The sequence below is a fragment of the Pongo pygmaeus genome, chromosome 7 (genome assembly GCF_028885625.2).
Source record: "Pongo pygmaeus isolate AG05252 chromosome 7, NHGRI_mPonPyg2-v2.0_pri, whole genome shotgun sequence".
Classification (NCBI taxonomy): domain Eukaryota; kingdom Metazoa; phylum Chordata; class Mammalia; order Primates; family Hominidae; genus Pongo; species Pongo pygmaeus.
The window spans coordinates 65,774,593-65,796,531 of NC_072380.2; the positions used below are offsets into that span (position 1 = coordinate 65,774,593).

The 21,939-nt window shown below is 44.6% G+C and overlaps 1 protein-coding gene across 6 annotated transcripts in view; it reads right to left on the bottom strand.

Moving 5' to 3' along the window:
* Positions 1-3,340: 3,340 nt before the first annotated feature.
* Positions 3,341-21,939, bottom strand: part of LYPLA1 (lysophospholipase 1) — a 57,977-nt gene continuing 39,378 nt past the window's right edge. For all 6 annotated transcript variants that reach the window (XM_054497701.2, XM_063668780.1, XM_063668781.1 and 3 more), the window contains 4 exons: positions 12,060-12,133; positions 9,633-9,734; positions 7,992-8,168; positions 3,341-5,084 (listed from right to left, as the gene is read on the bottom strand). In XM_054497701.2, coding sequence (XP_054353676.1) covers positions 5,031-5,084; positions 7,992-8,168; positions 9,633-9,734; positions 12,060-12,133 — 407 coding nt within the window. In that variant the 3' untranslated portion in view covers positions 3,341-5,030. The remainder of the gene's footprint in view (positions 5,085-7,991; positions 8,169-9,632; positions 9,735-12,059; positions 12,134-21,939) is intronic.

The window sequence follows — 21,939 nt, forward strand, 5'->3', positions numbered from 1 at the left end:
TGGGTTGTATCAAACATTGTGCTGTCACAAATAACACTTGTCCAGAGATGAGGTCTCACTCTGTTGCCCAGGCTGGAGTGCAGTGGTGTGATAATAGCTCAATGCAGCCTTGCACTCCTAGGCTCAAGGGATCCTTCCAGCTCAGCCTCTGGAATAGCTGGGATTACTGGCAAGCGCCATCACTCCCAGCTGAAACTTTTCATTTGAAAAGGCTGTTTTTCATTTTTTGAACCTTTTTTCAAATCTGCATTTTTTATTTTTGAGACAGAGTCTTGCTCTGTCGCCCAGGCTTGAGTCAGTGGTGTGATCTCGGCTCACTGCAACCTCCGCCTCCCAGATTCAAATGATTCTTCTGCCTCAGCCTTGCAAGTAGCTGGGACTACAGGCGTGCGCCACCACACCTGGCTAATTTTTGTATTTTTAGTAGAGACAGGGTTTCACCACACTGGCCAGGCTGGTCTTGAACTCCTGATCTCATGATCCACCTGCCTCGGCCTCCCAAAGTGCTGGGAAAACAGGCATGAGCCACCACACCCGACCCTATTTATTTTTTAGGCGAAGTTTACTTTTGTTGCCCAGGCTGGAGTGCAATGGTGCAAAATCGGTTCACTACAGCCTCCTGGGTTCAAGCAATTCACCTGCCTCAGCCTCCCAAGTAGCTGGGATTACAGGCACGTGCTGTCACTCCCGGCTAATTTCGTATTTTTGGTAGAGACGGGGTTTCACCACCTTGGTTAGGCTGGTCTCGAACTCCTGACCTCAAGTGATCCACCCTCCTTGGCCTCTCAAAGTGCTGGGATTACAGGCGTGAGCCACCACACCCGGCCTCAAATCTGCATTTTATACTGTTACTCTTTTTCACTTATTCTTCTGCTTTTTTGAGACAGTCTTGCTGTCACCCAGGCTGGAGTGCAGTGGCATGATCTTGGCTCACTGCAACCTCCACCTCCCAGGTTCAAGTGATTGTCCTGCCTCAGCCTCCCAAGTAGCTGGGATTACAGGTGCACGCCACCATGCCCAGCTAATTTTTGCATTTTTTAGTAGAGATGGGGTTTTACCATGTTGACCAGGCTGGTCTCGAACTCCTACCTTCAAGTGATCCGCTCGCCTCAGCCTCCCAAAGTGCCGGTATTACAGGTGTGAGGGAGCCACCGTGCCCAGCCTTCCTTTTATCTTTTGGGTCACACCTGGTATTCAGCTGTAGGTAAACCATTCCCTCTTATGATTTGAAATGTGGGGACTCTGAGCTCATTTTTGACAAGGTTAAATTTATGCAACCTCAGAATTTAAATTCTGAGGCTGTCACTCTTCATAAAGTGTTTGTTTGCTTCTTCCAGGTGCCTCAGAATAAAGCCAGTCCAGGGAGATTCTTGACGTTATTATTTAACTTCATGTGTTGACAGACCACATAAATGGTATATACCTTGAAAATCAAAATGCACATGAACACAAACTCCTGGTGAAAAAGTTTTGAGGGATGATTTCATCTCTCCCAGTCCACAGCCCAGACCAAAACAGGCAAGTTTCCCTCCACTTCCCTATGCTGGGGGGTGGCGGGGTGGAAGGGGCCAGATTTTTTTTTTCCTAGTTCACCTATGTGCACTGCCCTTAAAAGGGTCCTGGCTTGGCTGGGCATGGTGGCTGTTTGTAATCCCAGCACTTTGGGATGCTGTGGTGAGATCACTTGAGCCAAGGAGTTTGAGACCAGTCTGGGCAACATAGCAAGACCCCATCTCTACAAAAACATTTTAAAATAAAAAAAATAAGGGTGAATTACTTACCTACATTATCTCATCTTAAGCTCCAAAGCTAACTGTGTCATGCAGGTTTTTAGTTTCCTTTTAGTTCTCTCTGGCCACTGGAGATTGTACTTTATGGTGAGCTGATTTGTATCATAGTTCTACTCAGCATTTCCATGTGTCCTGTATTATATGAAATACACATCATTTGTGTGTTTCAAAGCATTTAAATTACCCCACTGGGATACAGAGCAAGGTTGTAAAGACCATGAAGTTAGGCACATGAATTTGAATCCTGGCTCTTGCACATTAATAGCTCTGGAATCCTAAGTAAATAGTTTCCCTCTCTAGAGTTTCCTCTTCTGTAAAATCAAGATGGTTGATCAGAGGACTATATGCTTAAAGGATATAAAATGCTTAGTATAGTGCCCAGCATATATTAAATAATTACATTTTCATTTTTTAGTAATTTCTACAAAATAAAATGGTACTTGTTAAGAGGGTTTAAAACTATATATATTTTCAAAATGCAGCAGTAAGAGTGGCTGCAATAGTAGGCAAATTACCCAACTATTTACATATACATACAACTATTGTTACCCATTGGTAATTAGATCATAACAGTCAGTACCAAGTTCTGACCACATTTAGTAGTTAACAAAATTATTTTTAAAAGGCTCATGAACTAAAGATTATCATATGAAATACAGTGCTGATGTGAAAGATAAACATTTTATAAAATGAACTGAAGTTAGAGACAACATATTTGGTCCAGAGTTTTCTTACCACGAGAACTATCCAAAAATTGAACAAGCCGCATCACAAAAAAGTGAGGTGGTCACTTAAGTATCCAAAAGCAGAAAGTGAAGGACTGCTTAACAGAACAGAAGGAATTCCTAATATTCGGAAAAGTCAGAAGTCAATGTTGAAATAAAGCAGAAAAACTACTTGGATAACTGACTTATGACACTCATTTAAAAAACCCAGTGAATACTACATTAAAGAAAAAGACCGGGCACAGTGGCTCACGCCTATAAATCCAGCACTTTGGGAGGCTGAAGCGGGTGGATCACCTGAGGTCAGGAGTTGGAGACCAGCCTGGCCAACATGGCAAAACCCTGTCTCTACTAAAAATACAAAAATTAGCCGGGCATGGTGGTGGGCTCCTGTAATCCCAGCTACTTATGAGGCTGAAGCAGAAGAATCACTTGAACCCGGGAGGCAGAGGTTGCAGTGAGCCAAGATCACACCACTGCACCCCAGCCTGGGTGACAGAATGGGACTCCGTCTCAAAAAAAATAAATAAATAAAAATTCAAAAGGAGTTAAGAAAAAGACAAAAGATAAACACCAAATAAAACTTCTTAAATAGGTAGAAACATTGAAAACCAAATTTGGGAAATTTTTTTCTAGCTAATTAAAACTGAATAACATGAGATTATTTCTTATGCCTGGTTCCATTCTAAGTCAACCACACCATCATCAAAATTTCTCTCTCTGAATATATATTCTTTTAAATACATTGTTATTTTCCTCCTTTGCATTATAGGCATTCATTCCAAATGTTAACATTCCAAATATTAAAATACTTAAAGTCACAGAAAAGTCAGAATTAAATTTTATTTCACATTGATAGAAACCATGAAAAACATTTACATTTTCCCATGTTACAGCACAACATTTCAACAGAATATTTCTTGCCATAAATAATATCTTGCTGATTTGTAGAAGTGAAATAACAGTTTATGTTCTTCCAGGTGAAGAAAAATGACATAGTAAATGATTGTTTAAAATTTTTAAATCCAGACATAAACATATGGCTTCATTATTAACATCCTATATAGTCCATTACTAAATTATTTCCATTATCAATTAGCACCCATTTATAAAGATGCATTCTTAATATTGTTTTGGTCAACTGGAATACAGCAGAAAAATTAACACAGTTCAGAAATATCAAGCATACGTTTTTGCTACATATTAATCTGTATGGTAACTACACTTTATGTGTAGGGTTCTGACTAGCCTTTATTACCCATAAGTTTGTTTTCAAATAATTTTTTACCAGTAATCTGGAAATTTTGACAATTTAAAATGATTGCTATTTTTATGTTTGCATGAAAAACTAATACAAAAACTAATTTGACTAAAGTGAAAATTTCAAATAAGTCCACTGGCAGATGAAAATAATGCAAAAAATTACAATAGATTCCTCATCTTCTACAGTAGTTGGTTTCAAACATGTGTACAAAGTAAACTCTATGCTATGAGAAGATGAAATCATCTTAGAAGTTAGTTTTTAAGATCAGTCTTAAAGATATTTCAGAACTTACTAGAATATGATCTAATTATTCTTTCCGTTGTTTACAGAAAAATAAAACCACAGAATTATTCCTGTTACCTGGATTGAAGATCCTAATAGCTAGGTGTAAATTTGGATAAGGTACAGTAATTCGAAATAAGTAGTGCATGAAGTTTTAATGTCTGGTTTCTCTATAAAGCATAAATAGATTTTAAATACCTTATATCTGTGACCCAGAATGTGAAATTACAGCATGTATTGACAGTAGCTGTCTATGGCAGAGAGGCAATACTTGGTCTGCTATAAAGGACAATAAAGAAAAAACAAACTTTTTTTTTTCTTGAGAGAAAAGAGTATTAAATAGAAATAATATCAGGGAAAATAAAAGCCTGGTCCCAAAATAAAAGGGCCATTAATTGAAGAGAACAATTTTACTTTTTCTTGACAATAAACAGCATTATCCCTATTATTAGGAATAATGTAATACCACCTCATTCTTATTATGTATGATAATCATTATGTATATATGAACACATATATAAAAATACAGACACTGCATGGTGACTAAGCAATTTTGGAATAAATCCATAGACTAAGTCACAGCATGCATAAATTGTTATATCTTAATTGCTCATTTATACCTGAACAAATTTTCATTAAGCATACTGCTAATTTTCAAATGATGTAATAAAAAATCTGGTGGCAGTACTGTATTATTTTGCTGAATTACATTTGAGAAAAAAGAAGCTACCTGCTTCATCTATTCTAATATAGTAGATCCTGGGTTGTCTTATAAGAATACATGTATAGAAACTTAAAAGATCATAAATTTCTCATGAGGAGACATTATTTGATCTGTGTTATTGGCATGTATTTGCAAAACATTTTAACACTGCAAAACATTAGAAATTTGAAGACTGGGCATGGGAAAAGGTTTATACTCTACTAGAATGATGCTGGTGTACTTCTACACAAGGCCTCTTAGTGACGTCAATCAATTGGAGGTAGGAGTTTATCAATGAATTGCTTGACATCCATCATTTCCTGTTTGGAATAAAGTAATTTAATGGGTAGGTAGTTACGTTAAGTCAGAAATTAAATTCCCACTAAAATGCCACTAATCAAATCTATGGTATGCATAAAGGTGAAATCACATTTTTACTACAATTAAACAAGACAAAAGAGAAATGAGGCTCCAACAGAAATTTCAGGACATTTCCTATCATGATTATTGTACACTGAAATGACAGCTCCCATCCAGTATCTAGTTCTGCATCTTCCTATACTGGAACAATATAAGACACTGGGGGGCAGGGAAGTTTAGAAGCGATGGTGCCTACACTGAGAAGTCTCAGTAAGTGAACAATTACTGACAACTAAGTATGAGTGACAAAGCAGAGCTTCTACCATTCTTCAAACTGAATTATGCACTAAATCCATACCATTAACTATGTTGTGTCTTTCATAAAGAATTACATACAACTAACCATTTGATAGACAGCATGTACCTAAGATGTTCCTGGGAAGATATGAACATTAATATACCAAAGATTTATCACAGAAGAAACTTTCTCCTCTTAGCCTCTTGCATTTGGCTCAGTTTTCTCACCCCCCTCAAACTCACTTCCTGCTATCAGCTCTTATATTTCAAGGCCTTACTTAGCTTCACAGTGCCAAATATCAGCAATGCAGCTAACCTTCAGCCTTGTAATTTAGTCACTCAGAAAAGAGCCCCAGTATGAAAGTGTTCTATTTCACAATACTCTGAAGTCCCAAAGAGTTTCCTATGAGATCACCTCCCACTATCCAACTTCTCCTCATTTTCTGCTCCTCCTCATTCAGCTCAGAGTCGTTGTAGACTCATCTATAGCTTTTATGAAGCTCCAGGGTATTTGTGATACAAAGCCCATGAAGAAAACAGCTGCTCTAGAGACCTTCAGTCCCTCTTGCACACATTAAGGGTTCCAGGACTTCCCCTGCCCTCTCTTTTCTGGATTCAACACTGTAATACTCTGTATCAGTAGGGGAACACCCTAGGTTCAGGTTCCCAGGCACCCTTGTCTTTCTGGATAAATCATATTACCACCTCTTTCTCCGTCCCTAAATTATTTAACCCAGGCTGAGTGGTTGTAAAACTGTCAGTGTGACTATCTCACTAGGAATCAATTTTTACTCTAGGTCTTCTCAAGCCTCCAGACCTATCCAGGCCTCCGGCCTCCTTCATTCTATCAAGGGATCGCACCTTCTACTTGACTGAAAAGATAAGCACATCTAATATAAGCTCCCAAGCACTCTCTTCTCTCTCCATCTCCTGTTTATATTCATCCATCCTTTCTTTCTTTCTTTTTTTTAGGGTCTCACTGTGTCATTCAGGCTGGAGTGCAGGGTGCCAATATGGCTCACTGCAGCGGCAACCTCCTGAGATCAAGTGATCCTCTCGCCTCAGCCTCCAGAGTAATTGGAACTACAGGTGCCCGCCACCTCACCTGGCCCGTCCTCTTCTATCTTGATTGAAAATGGTTTTCTCCTCTTTTAAGGCAGGCACTATACATCTCAGGACTTAATTCTATTCTATGATCCCTCTGAGAATGCCCCTATCAATTATCTTCTCTTTACTGCATCTTCTTCCTCCCTGCCTCCACTCATAGGTCTTTCTCTGATCCCACTGAAGAACAGATTTCCTACTCTTCTCCCTCTTTACCAAAACTTTTTTAAAAGGTCTATACATGTTGCCTCTGCTTCCTCATTTCCCTATCCACTTCACACAATCCTTTGCATTTTGGCTTTATCTATCCAAACATCCAAGGTCACAGGTGGCTTAATATTGGGTACTTTCTTCCTAACCTATTTCTCCTTAATCCTTCTCTGGAACACATTACACATCTCCTTCCCACTCTGAAATTCTCTCCTCACATACTCTCAACACCTAACTCCTTTTCTCCTTAGGCTAAACTTTAATGTGTCCCCCAAAGTTCTATCCCTGAGCTTTTTTTCTTATAATGCTTTCCCAAGATAATTCTTCATTGATCAATTATATTAGTAATTATTTCAAATCTCCATTTCCAGGCTTGAACTTCAGACAAGTATTTCCAATATCCTATTTTGATATTGTGGGGGCACATCGATCTCAATACATTAAACTCAGTATTATCTCCTTCCTTTACTCTAAAACTGTTTCTTGCACCTACTTTTTATGATGGCATCAGAGCTAGAAATCTCAAGCCCTTTTGATACTTCCTTGGTTACTACACCCCATATAATTAATCTCTAAATCCTACTGGATCACCTGTCTCTAGAATGTAGATCAGATCACATCTCACTTCAACCAAAAACACTGACGGCTTCCTGCTGCCTAGAGAGTAAGTCTAGTAAGTCCCTTCTCAGCACAAAGAGTCTCTGTTTCCTATGTCTTCTGTCCTATCACACCCGGCTTTTCCTAAGACTGAATGGCTTGCTTTTCCTGTCCTATAGTTCTTTCTCTGCACATTTGCTATCCAAATCCCACCATTTTTCAAAATCTAGCTGTTTCATCATGGTCTCAGTGCCTCCTAAGATAAATTAATCTCTTCTCAGTTTTTCAGGGCACCTTTTGTTATTTTCCAAGGGCACTTTTTAAAGCTTCTAATACAATGTATATCACATTCTGCTATCCATACAGTTACTTAGACATGCATCTTTCTACTAAATTTTAATTTACCTTAAATTTTAATGAAAGGGAATGTTTATTATTCATCTTTGAATTATGTACAATGCTGTGTATAATAGCCAATCAGTAGATATTTGTTGAATTAAGTTGAATACACACTCATCTAATGACCTGCTCATAGTGACTTATGAATCAATATGAATTAACTCATTTAAATCCCCAAGCTTTCAAATGTTACTTTTCTTGAAAATATCACATGAAAAAAGTTACAAATATGGCACTGATCACTGCTTCCAGACACCTACCTGTTGACACGAACTGTGCATCATACCTTCATAGGTTTTAAAGGTCACATTGGCTGGATTCACCAATGTTTTTAGTTTTTCAACCGTAAGAGAACCAAACATCAGGGGAACTAAAGGGTCACAATCCCCGTGGCACTGGAGGATAGAAATATCTCTATTAGCACCACCGATAGGACCCTGCAAAAAGCAAAAGAAGAAATAGTATTATTTTTGTAAAAGTATAGGACACTATGCCAGGCATTTAAAATTGTACATAAATATGCATATATATAACATATTAGAAGTTATATTTGGCCAAAAAAATAAAATTCCTTCCATCCATATACTCACCACATCCCTTTGACTTCTATAGGATGTATGATCACTTTGCCTTGTATTATAATATATATCCTCCCAATGAATGAGTTCCTTGAAGCAGATTATATATACGTTTTTTTGTTTCGTTTAGTTTTTTTGAGACGGAGTCTTGCTCTGTTGCCCAGGCTGGAGTGCAGTGGCGTGATCTCAGCTCACTGCAACCTCCACCTCCCAAGTTCAAGCAATTCTCCCTGCCTGCCTCAGCCTCCCGAGTAGCTGGGATTACAGGCACATGCCACCACGCCCAGCTAATTTTTTTGTATTTTTTAGTAGAGACAGGGTTTCACCATGTTACCCAGGATGGTCTCAATCTCCTGACCTTGTGATCCACCTGCCTTGGCCTTCGAAAGTGCTGGGATTACAGGCGTAAGCCACCGCGCCCAGCCAAGCAGATTATATTTTAATCCATCTTTATATTTTCAGCTTTTTTTTTGTTTGGTTGGTTGTTGTTTTAGTATTTTGAGTTGCTGTTTTATTTAGCTATCTTTTTTTTTCAAAGACAGAGTCTTGCTCTGTTACCCAGGCTGAAGTGAAGTGGCACAATCGTGGCTCACTGCAACCTCCACCTCCTGGGTTCAAGTGATTCTCATGCCTCAGCCTCCCAAGTAGCTGGGATTATAGGTGTGCACCACCAAGCCCAGCTAATTTCTGTATTTTTAGTAGCTATGGGGTTTCACCATGTTGGCCAGGCTGGTCTTGAACTCCTGACCTGAGGTGATCCGCCCGCCTCAGCCTCCCAAAGTGCTGGGATTACAGGCATGAGCCACCTCACCTGGTCTAAAAATAAGTATTATTTCTATATGTTAAAAAGAGTCCTCATTTTCATATATATACTAAAATGTATCAAATCCTTCTAATATAAGATATGTGACAATAAGGTTTCTTTCTAATTCCATTCTATGTACTCCAAAATACAGACAGTATAGCATACAGAAATAAGGCCTAGTAATACATCACAAAAGTCTAAGAAAATTATTTTTAAAAAAGGATGAGTGCTGTAAGTGGAGACGACTCAGTGATGGTGATGTGTCAGTGCAGCATCACTGACTGCAGCAAAGACATGGCTGTGGAGGTGGGGATGCTGATGCTGGGGAGGCTGTGCATGTGTGGGGACAGGAGGTAGACAGTAACTCTGCACCTTCTGCTCAGTTTTGCTGTGAATTTAAAACTTCTCCAAAAAATAAAGTTTATTAATAAAAAAAAATAAGATGACTTTATCTCCAATATTATCTACTAGCTACCTTTAGCTCAGTAATCTCATGTTGACTGCATCAACCAAGTTACCTGTGGAAAGGAAGCCCGAAGTGGAAGCCAGCAACTGAGTGCAGTGACACCTGCCAGTTTCTGCTGCGTGGTAAGGGCAGTATATAAAGATAAAGCTCCTCCCTGAAAAGACAAGCAGGGAAAGTCAATGGAACACACACGCTTGCCCACAGCAATTTAGGGAATTTCTTGTTACTAATGATATCCATAAAAAAATCAAACTCGGTGGCTGGTGTCAAATCAAATCAGGCAAACAGTGGAAATACAAACACACCCCATCGTGTCCTAAAGGACGCGGTTCTCTACACCAGAGAACATACAGACTTCCTTTCCGAAGAGACATAGTTTGTACCATGGGAAACTGCTGCACTTACAACATACCTTAGGAATATTCTGAATTTATATTTTCTCCTTTGCAGAGTTTTAGGCATGAAATCCAATCTGGTCTTAAATTGGTATTACTTTCTCTTTTTTTTTTTTGAGATGGAGTTTCACTCTTGTTGCCCAGGCTGGAGAGCAATGGTGCAATCTCAGCTCACCACAACCTCCGCCTCCCAAGTTCAAGCGATTCTCCTGCCTCAGCCTCCCGAGTAGCTGTGATTACAGGCATGCACCACCACACCCGGCTAATTTTGTATTTTTGGTAGAGACGGGGTTTCTCCATGTTGGTCAGGCTGGTCTCAAACTCCCGACCTCAGGTGATCCGCCCGCCTCAGCCTCCCAAAGTGTTGGGATAACAGGTGTGAGCCACCGTGCCTGGCCCTTAAATTGGTATTACTTTCTAAATGAGAATTTAAGATAATAAGAACTATTTAGCAGACACCTTCAGAGTATCTGCCTACCCAGCTCACAACACCCCGCATTCTAGAAGCTGTACTCCTGCCAGCATCCAGGAGCCCCATCACTCTGAACATGTCCATGGGTTACTGCAACACATGAGTACACGAGAGCCTTTCACATCCCAGGCAGTGATGTTTTCTCCTGACACTGTGGAAATGGGATTCAATGACCACCAGTCACTCTCTGTGTGGGTACACCTGTAACATGTATATTCAAGAGCTGGAAAAGCTATAGGCTGCAAAAGCCAAGATGGCCAATTGTTTATGGAAAGGTAAATGAAACAGATAAGCAAAGAAACAAGAGATGAGAGATGGTGAGCAAGGCCCAACTGCTTTTCAATTCCTAGCTACTTCCTGAGGCCTTGCCTCACTTTCCTCCTCAGTTTCCTTGATAGGATGCCACAGACTCATCGCTTACTCCTTGCTTGAGGTATTGAGTTGGTTTCTATATACTGTAATGAATGAATATCAAATATACACACTCCCACATGAACTTGTTATTCTGGATCATTATTATTATTATTATTATTATTATTATTATTATTATTTTTGAGACAGAGTCTCAGCTTTGTTGCCCAGGCTGGAGTAGAGTGGTGCGATCTTGGCTCATGGCAACCTCTGGCTCCTGGGTTCAAGTGATTTTCCTGCCTCAGCCTCCGGAGTAGCTGGAGTTACAGAGGCGCGCACCACCATGCCCAGCTAATTTTTTTATTTTTAGTAGAGACGGGGTTTCACCATGTTGGCTGGGCTGGTCTCGAACTCCTGACCTCACATGATCCACCCACCTTGGCCTCCCAAAGTGCTGGGATTACAGGCGTGAGCCAACGCGCCTGGCCTGGATCATTAATTTTTGTCCCTATGTTTATGTCACAATGTGTATTACAATATACATTATCTGTGAATTTCAACAAACACCAAATCAATAACACCTTTTCACTATATTGTATCAACAAATCTTTCTATTGAATTCTATCTTCTAAATAATTTCAGAATTCTGACATCTCCCTAATTAAGGTAATCCAAACATCTCCCTAATTAAGGTAATCCAAACACTAAGTTGCTTACTTAGAAGATTTACAGATGAGAAGTTAGAGCATCTGGGGACTGGTTCCATGGCAAACAGCTTACATGCTGCAGTAGCCATGAAAGGTCCGTATGAGGAAGCTATGTCTGTGGAGGGAGTACAGAAAGCAGGGGAAAAAGTACAGAGATGAAGAAAAATGCCAAAAATAAACACCACATATTCATACTTAAAACCTGTAATACGTGAAGGTAAAGGGAAGAAATTCTCTTTTATTCCACTTTACTGTTCCTATCAGTAGTCTCCTCCTATAGAGGGGACTCATGCCTGTGTTATCAGAGTTTTAATTAATTAAAAGGATACACTGTGTTAACTTAGAAATTTAATAACGTGTACATGTGTATTATAGTCCTCCTAAGAAGAAATTAATTAGTTCCAGTACACTGAAACTTAATTAAACATTAAAGGTAAGTGTATCAGTCAAGATTCTATAACATCAAAAAAGACTACTCTATAGAAAGGAGTAATGCACAGACTTCTAGATAAGTATACTGATGGTATTGACATTCCACTCAAATTTTATCTTACCTGAGAAAACCCTCCCAAAATAATTCTGTTAGAAGGAATGCCATTCTTCACTTCTTGATCAATCAAAGCTTTTACTAAAAACAACATGAAAGTTAGTCAGCAATACTTTCAGAGTTAAGCCCACTGATAAAATTTAAATTAGGAAAAAATTAATAATAGAAAAGCACAATTACTTTTAAGGTGGAAATGAGTGAAAAATTCAAAGCACTCCATTAAAATACAAAATTAGAATGTATTTTCATATGCCAACGGAGAACAATGTGAAAAGCAAATTTTAAAAAAATCAAATTTCCGATAGTCACACATAAAATTAAATACCTAGGAATTAAACAAAGAAGTGAACGGTTTCTATAATGAAAACTATAGAACACTAATGAAAGAGGACACCAAAAAATGGAAAAAAGATTCCATGTTCATGGATAAGAAGAACCGATAACAATATTGATTGTTATTGTTCATGAATTCTTCTAATCCATGAACATGGAATATTTTTCCCAAACCACCCAAAGCAATCTACAGATTCAATGCAATCTCTACGAAAATACCAATGACAATCTTCACAGAAATAGAAAAACAATCCTAAATATTTTTTTTTTTTTTTTTGAGACAAAGTCTTACTCTCTCACCCAGCCTGGGGTGCAGTGGCATGATCTTGGCTCACTGCAAGCTCCGCCTACCAGATTCATGCCATTCTCCTGCCTCAGCCTCCCAAGTAGCTGGGACTACAGGTGCCCACCACCACGCCCGGCTAATTTTTTGTATTTTTAGTAGAGACGGGGTTTCACCATGTTAGCCAGGATGGTCTCGATCTCCTGAACTTGTGATCCGCCCACCTCGGCCTCCCAAAGTGCTGGGATTACAGGTGTGAGCCACCGTGCCTGGCCCCCTAAAATGTATATGGAATTACGAATGACTCAGAGTAGCCAAAGCTACCCTAAGCAAAAAGAATAAAACTAGAGGAATCACATTACTTTACTTCAAATTATACTACAAAGCTACAGTAACCAAAACTGCATGGTACTGGCATAAAAACAGACACATAGACTAAAGGAACAGAATAGAGAACCCACAAACAAATCCACACACCTACAGTGAATTCATTTTCGACAAAGGTGTCAAGAACATACATTGGGGAAAAGACAGTCTCTTCAATAAAAATGGTACTGGGAAAACTGGATATCCATATGCAGAAGAATAAAATTAGACCCTATCTCTTGCTGTATACAAAAATCAAATCACAATAAACACTTAAATCTAAGATCTCAAACTATGAAACTACTGCGAGAAAAAATTGGGGAAAATCTCCAGGACATTGGTCTGGGCAAAAATTTCTTGAGAAATACCCCACAAGCATATCAACCAAAGCAAAAATGGACAAATGGGATCACATCAAGTTAAAAAGCTTCTGCACAGCAAAGGATACAATCAACAAAGTGAGGAGACAACCCACAGAATGGGAGAAAACATTTGGAAACTACCCGTCTGACAAGGGATTAATAACCAGAATATATAAGGAGCTTTAACAACTCTATAGGAAAAAAATCTAATAATCTGATCAAAAAATGGGCCAGGCCGGGCACAGTGGCTCATGCCTGCAATCCCAGCACTTTGGGAGGCCAAGAAGGGTGGGTTACGAGGTCAAGCGATCGAGACCATCCTGCCCAACATGGTGAAACCCCGTCTCTACTAACGATTAAAAAATCAGCTGGGCATGGTGGTGCACACCTGTAGTCACAGCTACTCAGGAGGCTGAGGCAGGAGAATCACTTGAACTCGGGAGACAGAGGTTGCAGTAAGCCAAGATTGCGCCACTGCACCCCAGCCTGGCGAAAGAGTAAGACTCTGTCTCAAAACAAACAAACAACAACAACAAAAAAAATGGGCCAAAGATCTGAATAGACATTTCTGAAAAGATGACATAAAAATGGCATACAGGCATATGAAAAGGTGCCCACCATCACTGATGACCAGCAAAATGCAAATCAAAACTACAATGAAATATCATCTCACCCCAGTTAAAATGGTTTTTATTCAAAAGACAGTTAATAGCAAATGCTGGTGAGGATGTGGAGAAAAGAGAACCCTCATACACTGTTGGTGGGAATGTAAATTAGTACAACTACTATGGAGAACAGTTTGGAGGTTCCTCAAAAAACTAAAAATTGAGCTACCATATGACCCAGCAATCCCACTGGATATATACTCAAAAGAAAGTATCTTTCTTTTAACTATATTTGGGTATATATCTTTTGAGATATATACCCAAAAGAAAGGAAATCAGTATATTGAAGAGATATCTGTACTCCCATGTTTGTTGTAGCACTGTTCCCAATAGCCAAGATTTGGAAGTAACCTATGTGTCCATCAACAGATGACTGGATGAAGAAAATGTGGTACATATAAGTACTATTCAGCCATAAAAAAAGAATGAGATCCAGTCATTTGCAACAACACAGGTGGAACTGGAGATCATTATGTTAAGTGAAATAAGCCAGACACAGAAAGACAAACATTGCATGTTCTCACTTTTTTTGTGGGATCTAAAACTAACTGAACTCACAGACACAGACAGTAGTAGAAGTATGGTTATCAGAGGCTGGAAGGGTATTGGGGGGCTGGAGGTGAGGTGCAGCTAGTTAATGGGTACAAAAAAAATAGAATAAGACCTACTATTTGACAGTACAATAGGGTGACTATAGTCAATAGTAACTTAGTGTACATTTTAAAATATCTTACAAGAGTGTAAATGGATTCTTTGTAACTCAAAGGATAAATGCTTGAGGGGATGGACACCCCATTCTCCATGATGTGCTTATTTCACATTGCATCCCTGTATCAAAACATCTCACGTACATATAAATATGTACACCTACTATGTACCCACAAAAATTGAAAATAAAAAAATAAAATTTTAATTAAAACTTCAATAATTTCCCATTAAGTATTTTGTTAACAACAGTTCTTTCTCTCATCAAGAGATGGATTTTTAAAAAATTAATAGTTAATTCTGCTCATACATATTCCATGTTTCTCTCTTCAATGAACCATAGGCATTTGTACCTAAAAGTTGTCATTTTAAAATTGTATGTAGTTAAGTGTTTAAAACCATTCATTCTATTGTTTTTAAAAAATCACAGAATTGGCCAGGCACAGTGGCTCACGCCTGTAATCCCAGCACTTTGGAAGGCTGAGGCCGGCAGATCAACCTGAGGCCAGGAGTTTGAGACCAGCCTGGGCAACATGGTGAAACACCGTCTGTACTAAAATACAAAACGTAGCCGGGCATGGTGGCACAGGCCTGTAGTCCTAGCTACTTGGGAGGCTGAGACAGGAGAATCACTTGAACCCGGGAGATGGAGGTTGCAGTGAGCTGAGATCGCGCCACTGCACTCCAGCCTGAGCAAGAGAGCAAGACTCCATCTCAAAAACAAACAAAAAAAATAGAATCAATCTCTTCTGCTCGCTCACACTCTCCCTCTGTGTCTGTCTCTGTCTGTCTCTCTCTCTCTCAAAACAGGGTCTCACTCTGTTGCTGACCTCCCAGGCTCTAGCAATCCTCCCACCTCAGACTCTCAAGCAGCTGGGGGACCACAGACATGCGCCACCATGCCCAGCTAATTTTGTTTATTTTTTGTAGCGACTCTTGCCCAGGCTGGTTTTGAACCCCTGGGCTCAAGTGATCCTCCTGCCTCAGCCTCTCAAAGTGCTAGGATTACAGGTATGAGCAACATCCCTTGGCCTCAATCACCTTTCACCTAAGGATAACGGCACTATGTACTCCCAACTATGTAACCTGAGCACTGTCTTCTTTGTTCAGTGGCACATTCTCTTTTGTTTTTTCTTTCCTGGCTGAGTCTGATTCTAATTTTCTCCAGTAAGTCATCACTTCAGAGAGGAAAGAAGTAACAAGTATTTCGTAGGCCAACTCTATTGTTAGGACAGAATCTTTCATTCTGGAACTCATGAGGCCCACGTATCTTCTTCACAGGGCCCAGGCCCTCCCTGTTTTCCATAGCATCTAACACTTACCCTCATACTTTTGTCATCTATTATTTTCAGACAAAATCCTAACTCTAGGATTCTAACTCCAATCTACTTTTTGATGATCCATAAGTCAGTGTTGTTGGTTTGACATTCCCAAATATCTCACATCTTTTGAATGTATTTTCCCTGTTTTAAAGACCTTAAAGAGTTCTTTTAAAACAAAAGGGCTGCGCTCAGTGGCTCATGCCTGTAATCCCAGTACTTTTGGGGAGGATCACCTGAGGGCAGGAGTTTCCCACCAGCCTGGACAACATAATGAGAATTCATCTCTACAAAACAGCTTAAAAATTAGCCAGGCATGGTGGCACATGCCTGTAGTCCCAGCTACTCAGAAGCTGAGGCGGGAGAGTTGCTGGAGACCAGGAATTTGAGGCTGCAGTGAGATATGATCACCAACTGTACTCTAACCTGGGCGACAGTCTCTAAGTAACTATGTAAATAAAAAATTACCAAAAAGCAAAACAATTCACAGCCAGCCTGCCTTGCCATTGCTGCCCACATCCACCTACACCCACCCATACTCAGGAGTCACCAACCAGATTTTCCTGAAGGCAATCCCAGTCCTCACATTATTATACTTGTCAATATTTCAGTACATATGTGTAAAACAAAAGTACATTCCTGTGCACCTGTGCATTTCTTTTTTTTTTTGAGATGGAGTTTCACTCTTGTTGCCCAGGCTGGAGTGCAACAGTGGGATCTCAGCTCACTGTAGCCTCTGCCTCCCAGGTTCAAACAATTCTCCTGGCTCAGCCTCCCAAGTAGCTGGGATTACAGGCAGGCGCCACCATGCCCAGCTAATTTTGTATTTATAATAGAGAAGGGATTTCTCCATGTTGGTCAGCCTGATCTCGAACTCCCGACCTCAGGTGATCTGCCCGCCTCAGCCTCCCAAAGTGCTGAGATTACAGGCGTGAGCCACCATGCCCGGCCTCCTGTGCATTTGTTAAAAATAGACACATCCTCCTCCTCCTCCTCCCTCTCCCTCTCCCTCTCCCTCCCCTCTCCCCTCTCCCCTCTCCCCTCTCCCCTCTCCCCTCTCCCCTGTCCCTGTCCCTCTCCCTGTCCCTGTCCCTCTCCCCTTTCTTCGGTCTCCCGCTGTTACCGAAGCTGGACTGTACTGCCATGATCCGGCTCGCTGCGACCTCCCTGCCTCGGGCTCCGGTGACTCTCCTGCCTCGGCCTGCCGAGTGCCTGGGATTGCAGGCACGCGCCGCCACGCCTGAATGGTTTTTGTATTTTTGGTGGAGACGGGGTTTCGCCGTGTTGACCGGGCTGGTCTCCAGCTCCTGGCCTCGAGTGATGTGCCTGCCTCGGCCTCCCGAGGTGCTGGGATTGCGGACGGAGTCTCGCTAACTCAATGCTCAATGGTGCTCAGGCTGGAGTGCAGTGGTGTGATCTCGGCTCGCTGCAACCTCCACCTACCAGCCTCCTGCCTTGGCCTCTTAAAGTGCTAAGATTACAGCCTCTGCCCCGCCGCCACCCCGTCTAGAAAGTGAGGAGCATCTCTGCCTGGCCGCCCATCGTCTGGGATGTGAGGAACCCCTCTGCCCGGCCGCCCTATCTGGGAAGTGAGGAGCGCCTCTGCCCGGCCGCCCATCGTCTGGGATGTGAGGAGCGCCTCTGCCCGGCTGCCACCCCATCTGGGAGGAAGGGAGGAGCGCCTCTGCCCGGCTGCCCCGTCTGGGAGATGAGGAGCACCTCTGCCCGGCCGCCCCGTCTGGGAGGTGAGGAGCGCCTCTGCCTGGCCACCCCTTCTGGGAGGTGAGGAGCGCCTCTGCCCGGCCGCCACCCCGTCTGGGAGGAAGTGAGGAGCGCCTCTGCCCGGCCGCCCCGTCTGGGAGGTGAGGAGCGCCTCGGCCTGGCCACCCCTTCTGGGAGGTGAGGAGCGCCTCTGCCCGGCCGCCACCCCGTCTGGGAGGAAGTGAGGAGCGCCTCTGCCCGGCCGCCCCGTCTGGGAGGTGAGGAGTGCCTCTGCCCGGCCGCCACCCCGTCTGGGAGGAAGTGAGGAGCACCTCTGCCCGGCTGCCCCGTCTGGGAGATGAGGAGCACCTCTGTCCGGCCGCCCCGTCTGGGAGGTGAGGAGCGCCTCTGCCTGGCCGCCACCCCGTCTGGGAGGAAGTGAGGAGCGCCTCTGCCCGGTTGCCCCATCTGGGAGGTGAGGAGCGCCTCTGCCTGGCCGCCACCCTGTCTGGGAAGTGAGGAGCACCTCTGCCCGGCTGCCACCCCATATGGGAAGTGAGGAGCGCCTCTGCCCAGCCGCCCCTTCTGGGAGGTGAGGAGCGCCTCTGCCCAGCCGCCCCGTCTGGGAGGTGAGGAGCGCCTCTGCCCGGCCGCCCCGTCTGGGAGGTGAGGAGCGCCTCTGCCTGACCGCCACCCCGTCTGGGAGGAAGTGAGGAGCACCTCTGCCCAGCTGCCACATCTGGGAAGTGAGGAGCGCCTCTGCCTGGCTGCCACCCCCTATGGGAAGTGAGGAGCGCCTCTGCCCGGCCGCCCACTCTGGGAAGTGAGGAGCGCCTCTGCCTGGCCGCCCACTCTGGGAGGTGAGGAGCGCCTCTGCCTGGCCACTCCGTCTGGGAAGGGAGGAGCGCCTCTGCCCGGCCACCCCGTCTGGGAGGTGAGGAGCGCCTCTGCCCGGCCGCCACCCCGTCTGGGAGGAAGTGAGGAGCACCTCTGCCCGGCCGCCCCCTCTGGGAAGTGAGGAGCGCCTCTGCCCGGCCGCCACCCCATCTGGGAGGAAGTGAGGAGCGCCTCTGCCCAGCTGCCCCATCTGGGAAGTGAGAAGCGCCTCTGCCTGGCTGCCACCCCGTATGGGAAGTGAGGAGCGCCTCTGTCCGGCCGCCCCGTCTGGGAGGTGAGGAGTGCCTCTGCCCGGCCGTCACCCCGTCTGGGGGGAAGTGAGGAGCACCTCTGCCCGGCCGCCCCGTCTGGGAGATGAGGAGCACCTCTGCCCGGCCGCCCCGTCTGGGAGGTGAGGAGTGCCTCTGCCCAGCCGCCACCCCGTCTGGGAGGAAGTGAGGAGCACCTCTGCCCGGCCGCCCCCTCTGGGAAGTGAGGAGCGCCTCTGCCTGGCCGCCACCCCGTCTGGGGGGAAGTGAGGAGCGCCTCTGCCTGGCTGCCCCATCTGGGAAGGGAGGAGCGCCTCTGCCCAGCCGCCACACCGTCTGGGAAGTGAGGAGCGCCTCTGCCTGGCCACCCCGTCTAGGAGGTGAGGAGCGCCTCTGCCCGGCCGCCCAGTCTGGGAAGTGAGGAGCGCCTCTGCCTGGCCGCCACCCCGTCTGGGAGGAAGTGAGGAGCACCTCTGCCCAGCTGCCCCATCTGGGAAGTGAGAAGCGCCTCTGCCCGGCTGCCACCCCGTATGGGAAGTGAGGAGCGCCTCTGTCTGGCCGCCCCGTCTGGGAGGTGAGGAGTGCCTCTGCCCGGCCGTCACCCCGTCTGGGGGGAAGTGAGGAGCACCTCTGCCCGGCCGCCCCGTCTGGGAGATGAGGAGCACCTCTGCCCGGCCGCCCCGTCTGGGAGGTGAGGAGTGCCTCTGCCCAGCCACCACCCCGTCTGGGAGGAAGTGAGGAGCACCTCTGCCCGGCCGCCCCCTCTGGGAAGTGAGGAGCGCCTCTGCCTGGCCGCCACCCCGTCTGGGAGGAAGTGAGGAGCGCCTCTGCCTGGCTGCCCCATCTGGGAAGGGAGGAGCGCCTCTGCCCAGCCGCCACACCGTCTGGGAAGTGAGGAGCGCCTCTGCCTGGCCACCCCGTCTAGGAGGTGAGGAGCGCCTCTGCCCGGCCGCCCAGTCTGGGAAGTGAGGAGCGCCTCTGCCCGGCCGCCCCGTCTGGGAAGTGAGGAGCGCCTCTGCCCGGCCGCCCCCTCTGGGAAGTGAGGAGCGCCTCTGCCCGGCCGCCCCATCTGGGAGGTGAGGAGCGCCTCTGCCCGGCTGCCACCCGGTCTGGGAGGAAGTGAGGAGCGCCTCTGCCCGGGCGGCCCGGTCTGGGAAGCGAGGAGTGCCTCTGCCCGGGCGGCCCCGTCTGGGAAGCGAGGAGCGCCTCTGCCCGGCCGCCCCGTCTGGGAGGAGAGGAGCGCCTCTGCCCGGGCGGCCCCGTCTGGGAAGCGAGGAGCGCCTCTGCCCGGCCGCCCTGTCTGGGAGGTGTACCCAACAGCTCCGAAGAGACAGCGACCATCGGGAGCCGGCCATGAGGACGATGGCGGTTTTGTTGAAAGGAAGGGGGGGGAAGTGTGGGGAAAGGAAGGAGAGATCAGATTGTTGCTGTGTCTGTGTAGAAAGGGGTAGGCATAGGAGATTCCATTTTGTTCTGACTAGGAGAAATTCCTCTGCCTTGGGATGCTGTTGATCTATGGCCTTTCCCCCAGCCCCATGCTCTCTGAAACATATGCTGTGTCAACTCAGGGTTAAATGGATTAAGGGCGGTGCAAGATGTACTTTGTTAAACAGATGCTTGAAGGCAGCATGCTCTTTAAGAGTCATCACCACTCCCTAATCTCCAGTACCCAGGGGCACAAACACTGCAGAAGGCCGCAGGGTCCTCTGCCTAGGAAAACCAGAGACCTTTGTTCATGTGTTTATCTCCTGACCTTCTCTCCACTATTATCCTATGACCCTCCCATATCCCCCTCTCCGAGAAACACCCAAGAATCATCAATAAATACTTCATAAATTTAAAAAAAAATAAAAATAAAAAAAAAAAAAAAAAAAAAAATAGACACATCCCAGTAAGTTAGTATTCTGTTTCCCCCTCCGAACAAATAGAATTACCATAATCATAAAGGAGATGGACTCCTAACCAGAGACCAGGCTTTTGAAGTTTTGTAAAGCAGAGCTAATACTTCACAGGGGTGTCAAATGAGGTGCCCCGTAAGAAACACCTAGTTTGTAAACAGTTATGTGCTCAATCAGTGGCACCTGTTATTATTACCGCACTAAAATTAACAACTTTTTTCTTTCTTTTTTTTTTTTTTGAGACAGAGTCTCTCTCTGTCACCCAGGCTGGAGTGCAATGGCACAACCTCAGCTCACTGCAACCTCCGCCTACTGGGTTCAAGCGATTCTCCTGCCTCAGCCTCCCGAGTAACTGGGATTATAGGCGCCCGCCACCATGCCTGGCTAATTTTTTTGTATTTTTAGTAGAGACGGGGTTTCACCATGTTGGCCAGACTAGTCTCAAACTCCTGACCTCAGGTGATCTGCCTGCCTCGGCCTCTCAAAGGGCTGGGGTTACAGGCGTGAGCCACCGCACTTGGCCACATTTTCACTGTTTCTTATCATTATACTCATTATATCATTATTTTCACTGTTATTCCAAGTCTCTTTAATGAAGATAACTGGCCAAAACCATTTTTTTTTTTTTTGAGACAGTTTCATTCTTGTTGCCCAAGCTGGAGTGCAATGGCGCAATCTCGGCTCACTGAAACCTCTGCCTCCTGGGTTCAAGCGATTCTCCTGCCTCAGCCTCCCAAGTAGCTGGAATTACAGGCGTGCGCCACCACGCCCAGCTAACTTTTTAATTTTTAGTAGAAACGGGGTTTCACTAGGTTAGCCAGGCTGGTCTCGAACTCCTGACCTCAGATGATCTGCCCACCTTGGCTTCCCAAAGTGCTGGGATTAAAGGCGTGAGCCACCATGCCTGGCCAGCCAAAACTATCAAACATTCTGCTGTATTCTCCATTTTCGTATGTAAATCAAAGAAAAATTATCATATGTCTGACAGAGTTAAAGCTTGATAAATGCCATTTGTCCCCATCCACCTCATCTCCATTGCCTATACTCAAGTGAGTCCATGTGGACACTGTGGCAAACAAGTAACAGTGACCAGAAAGGAAAACAAGCCTG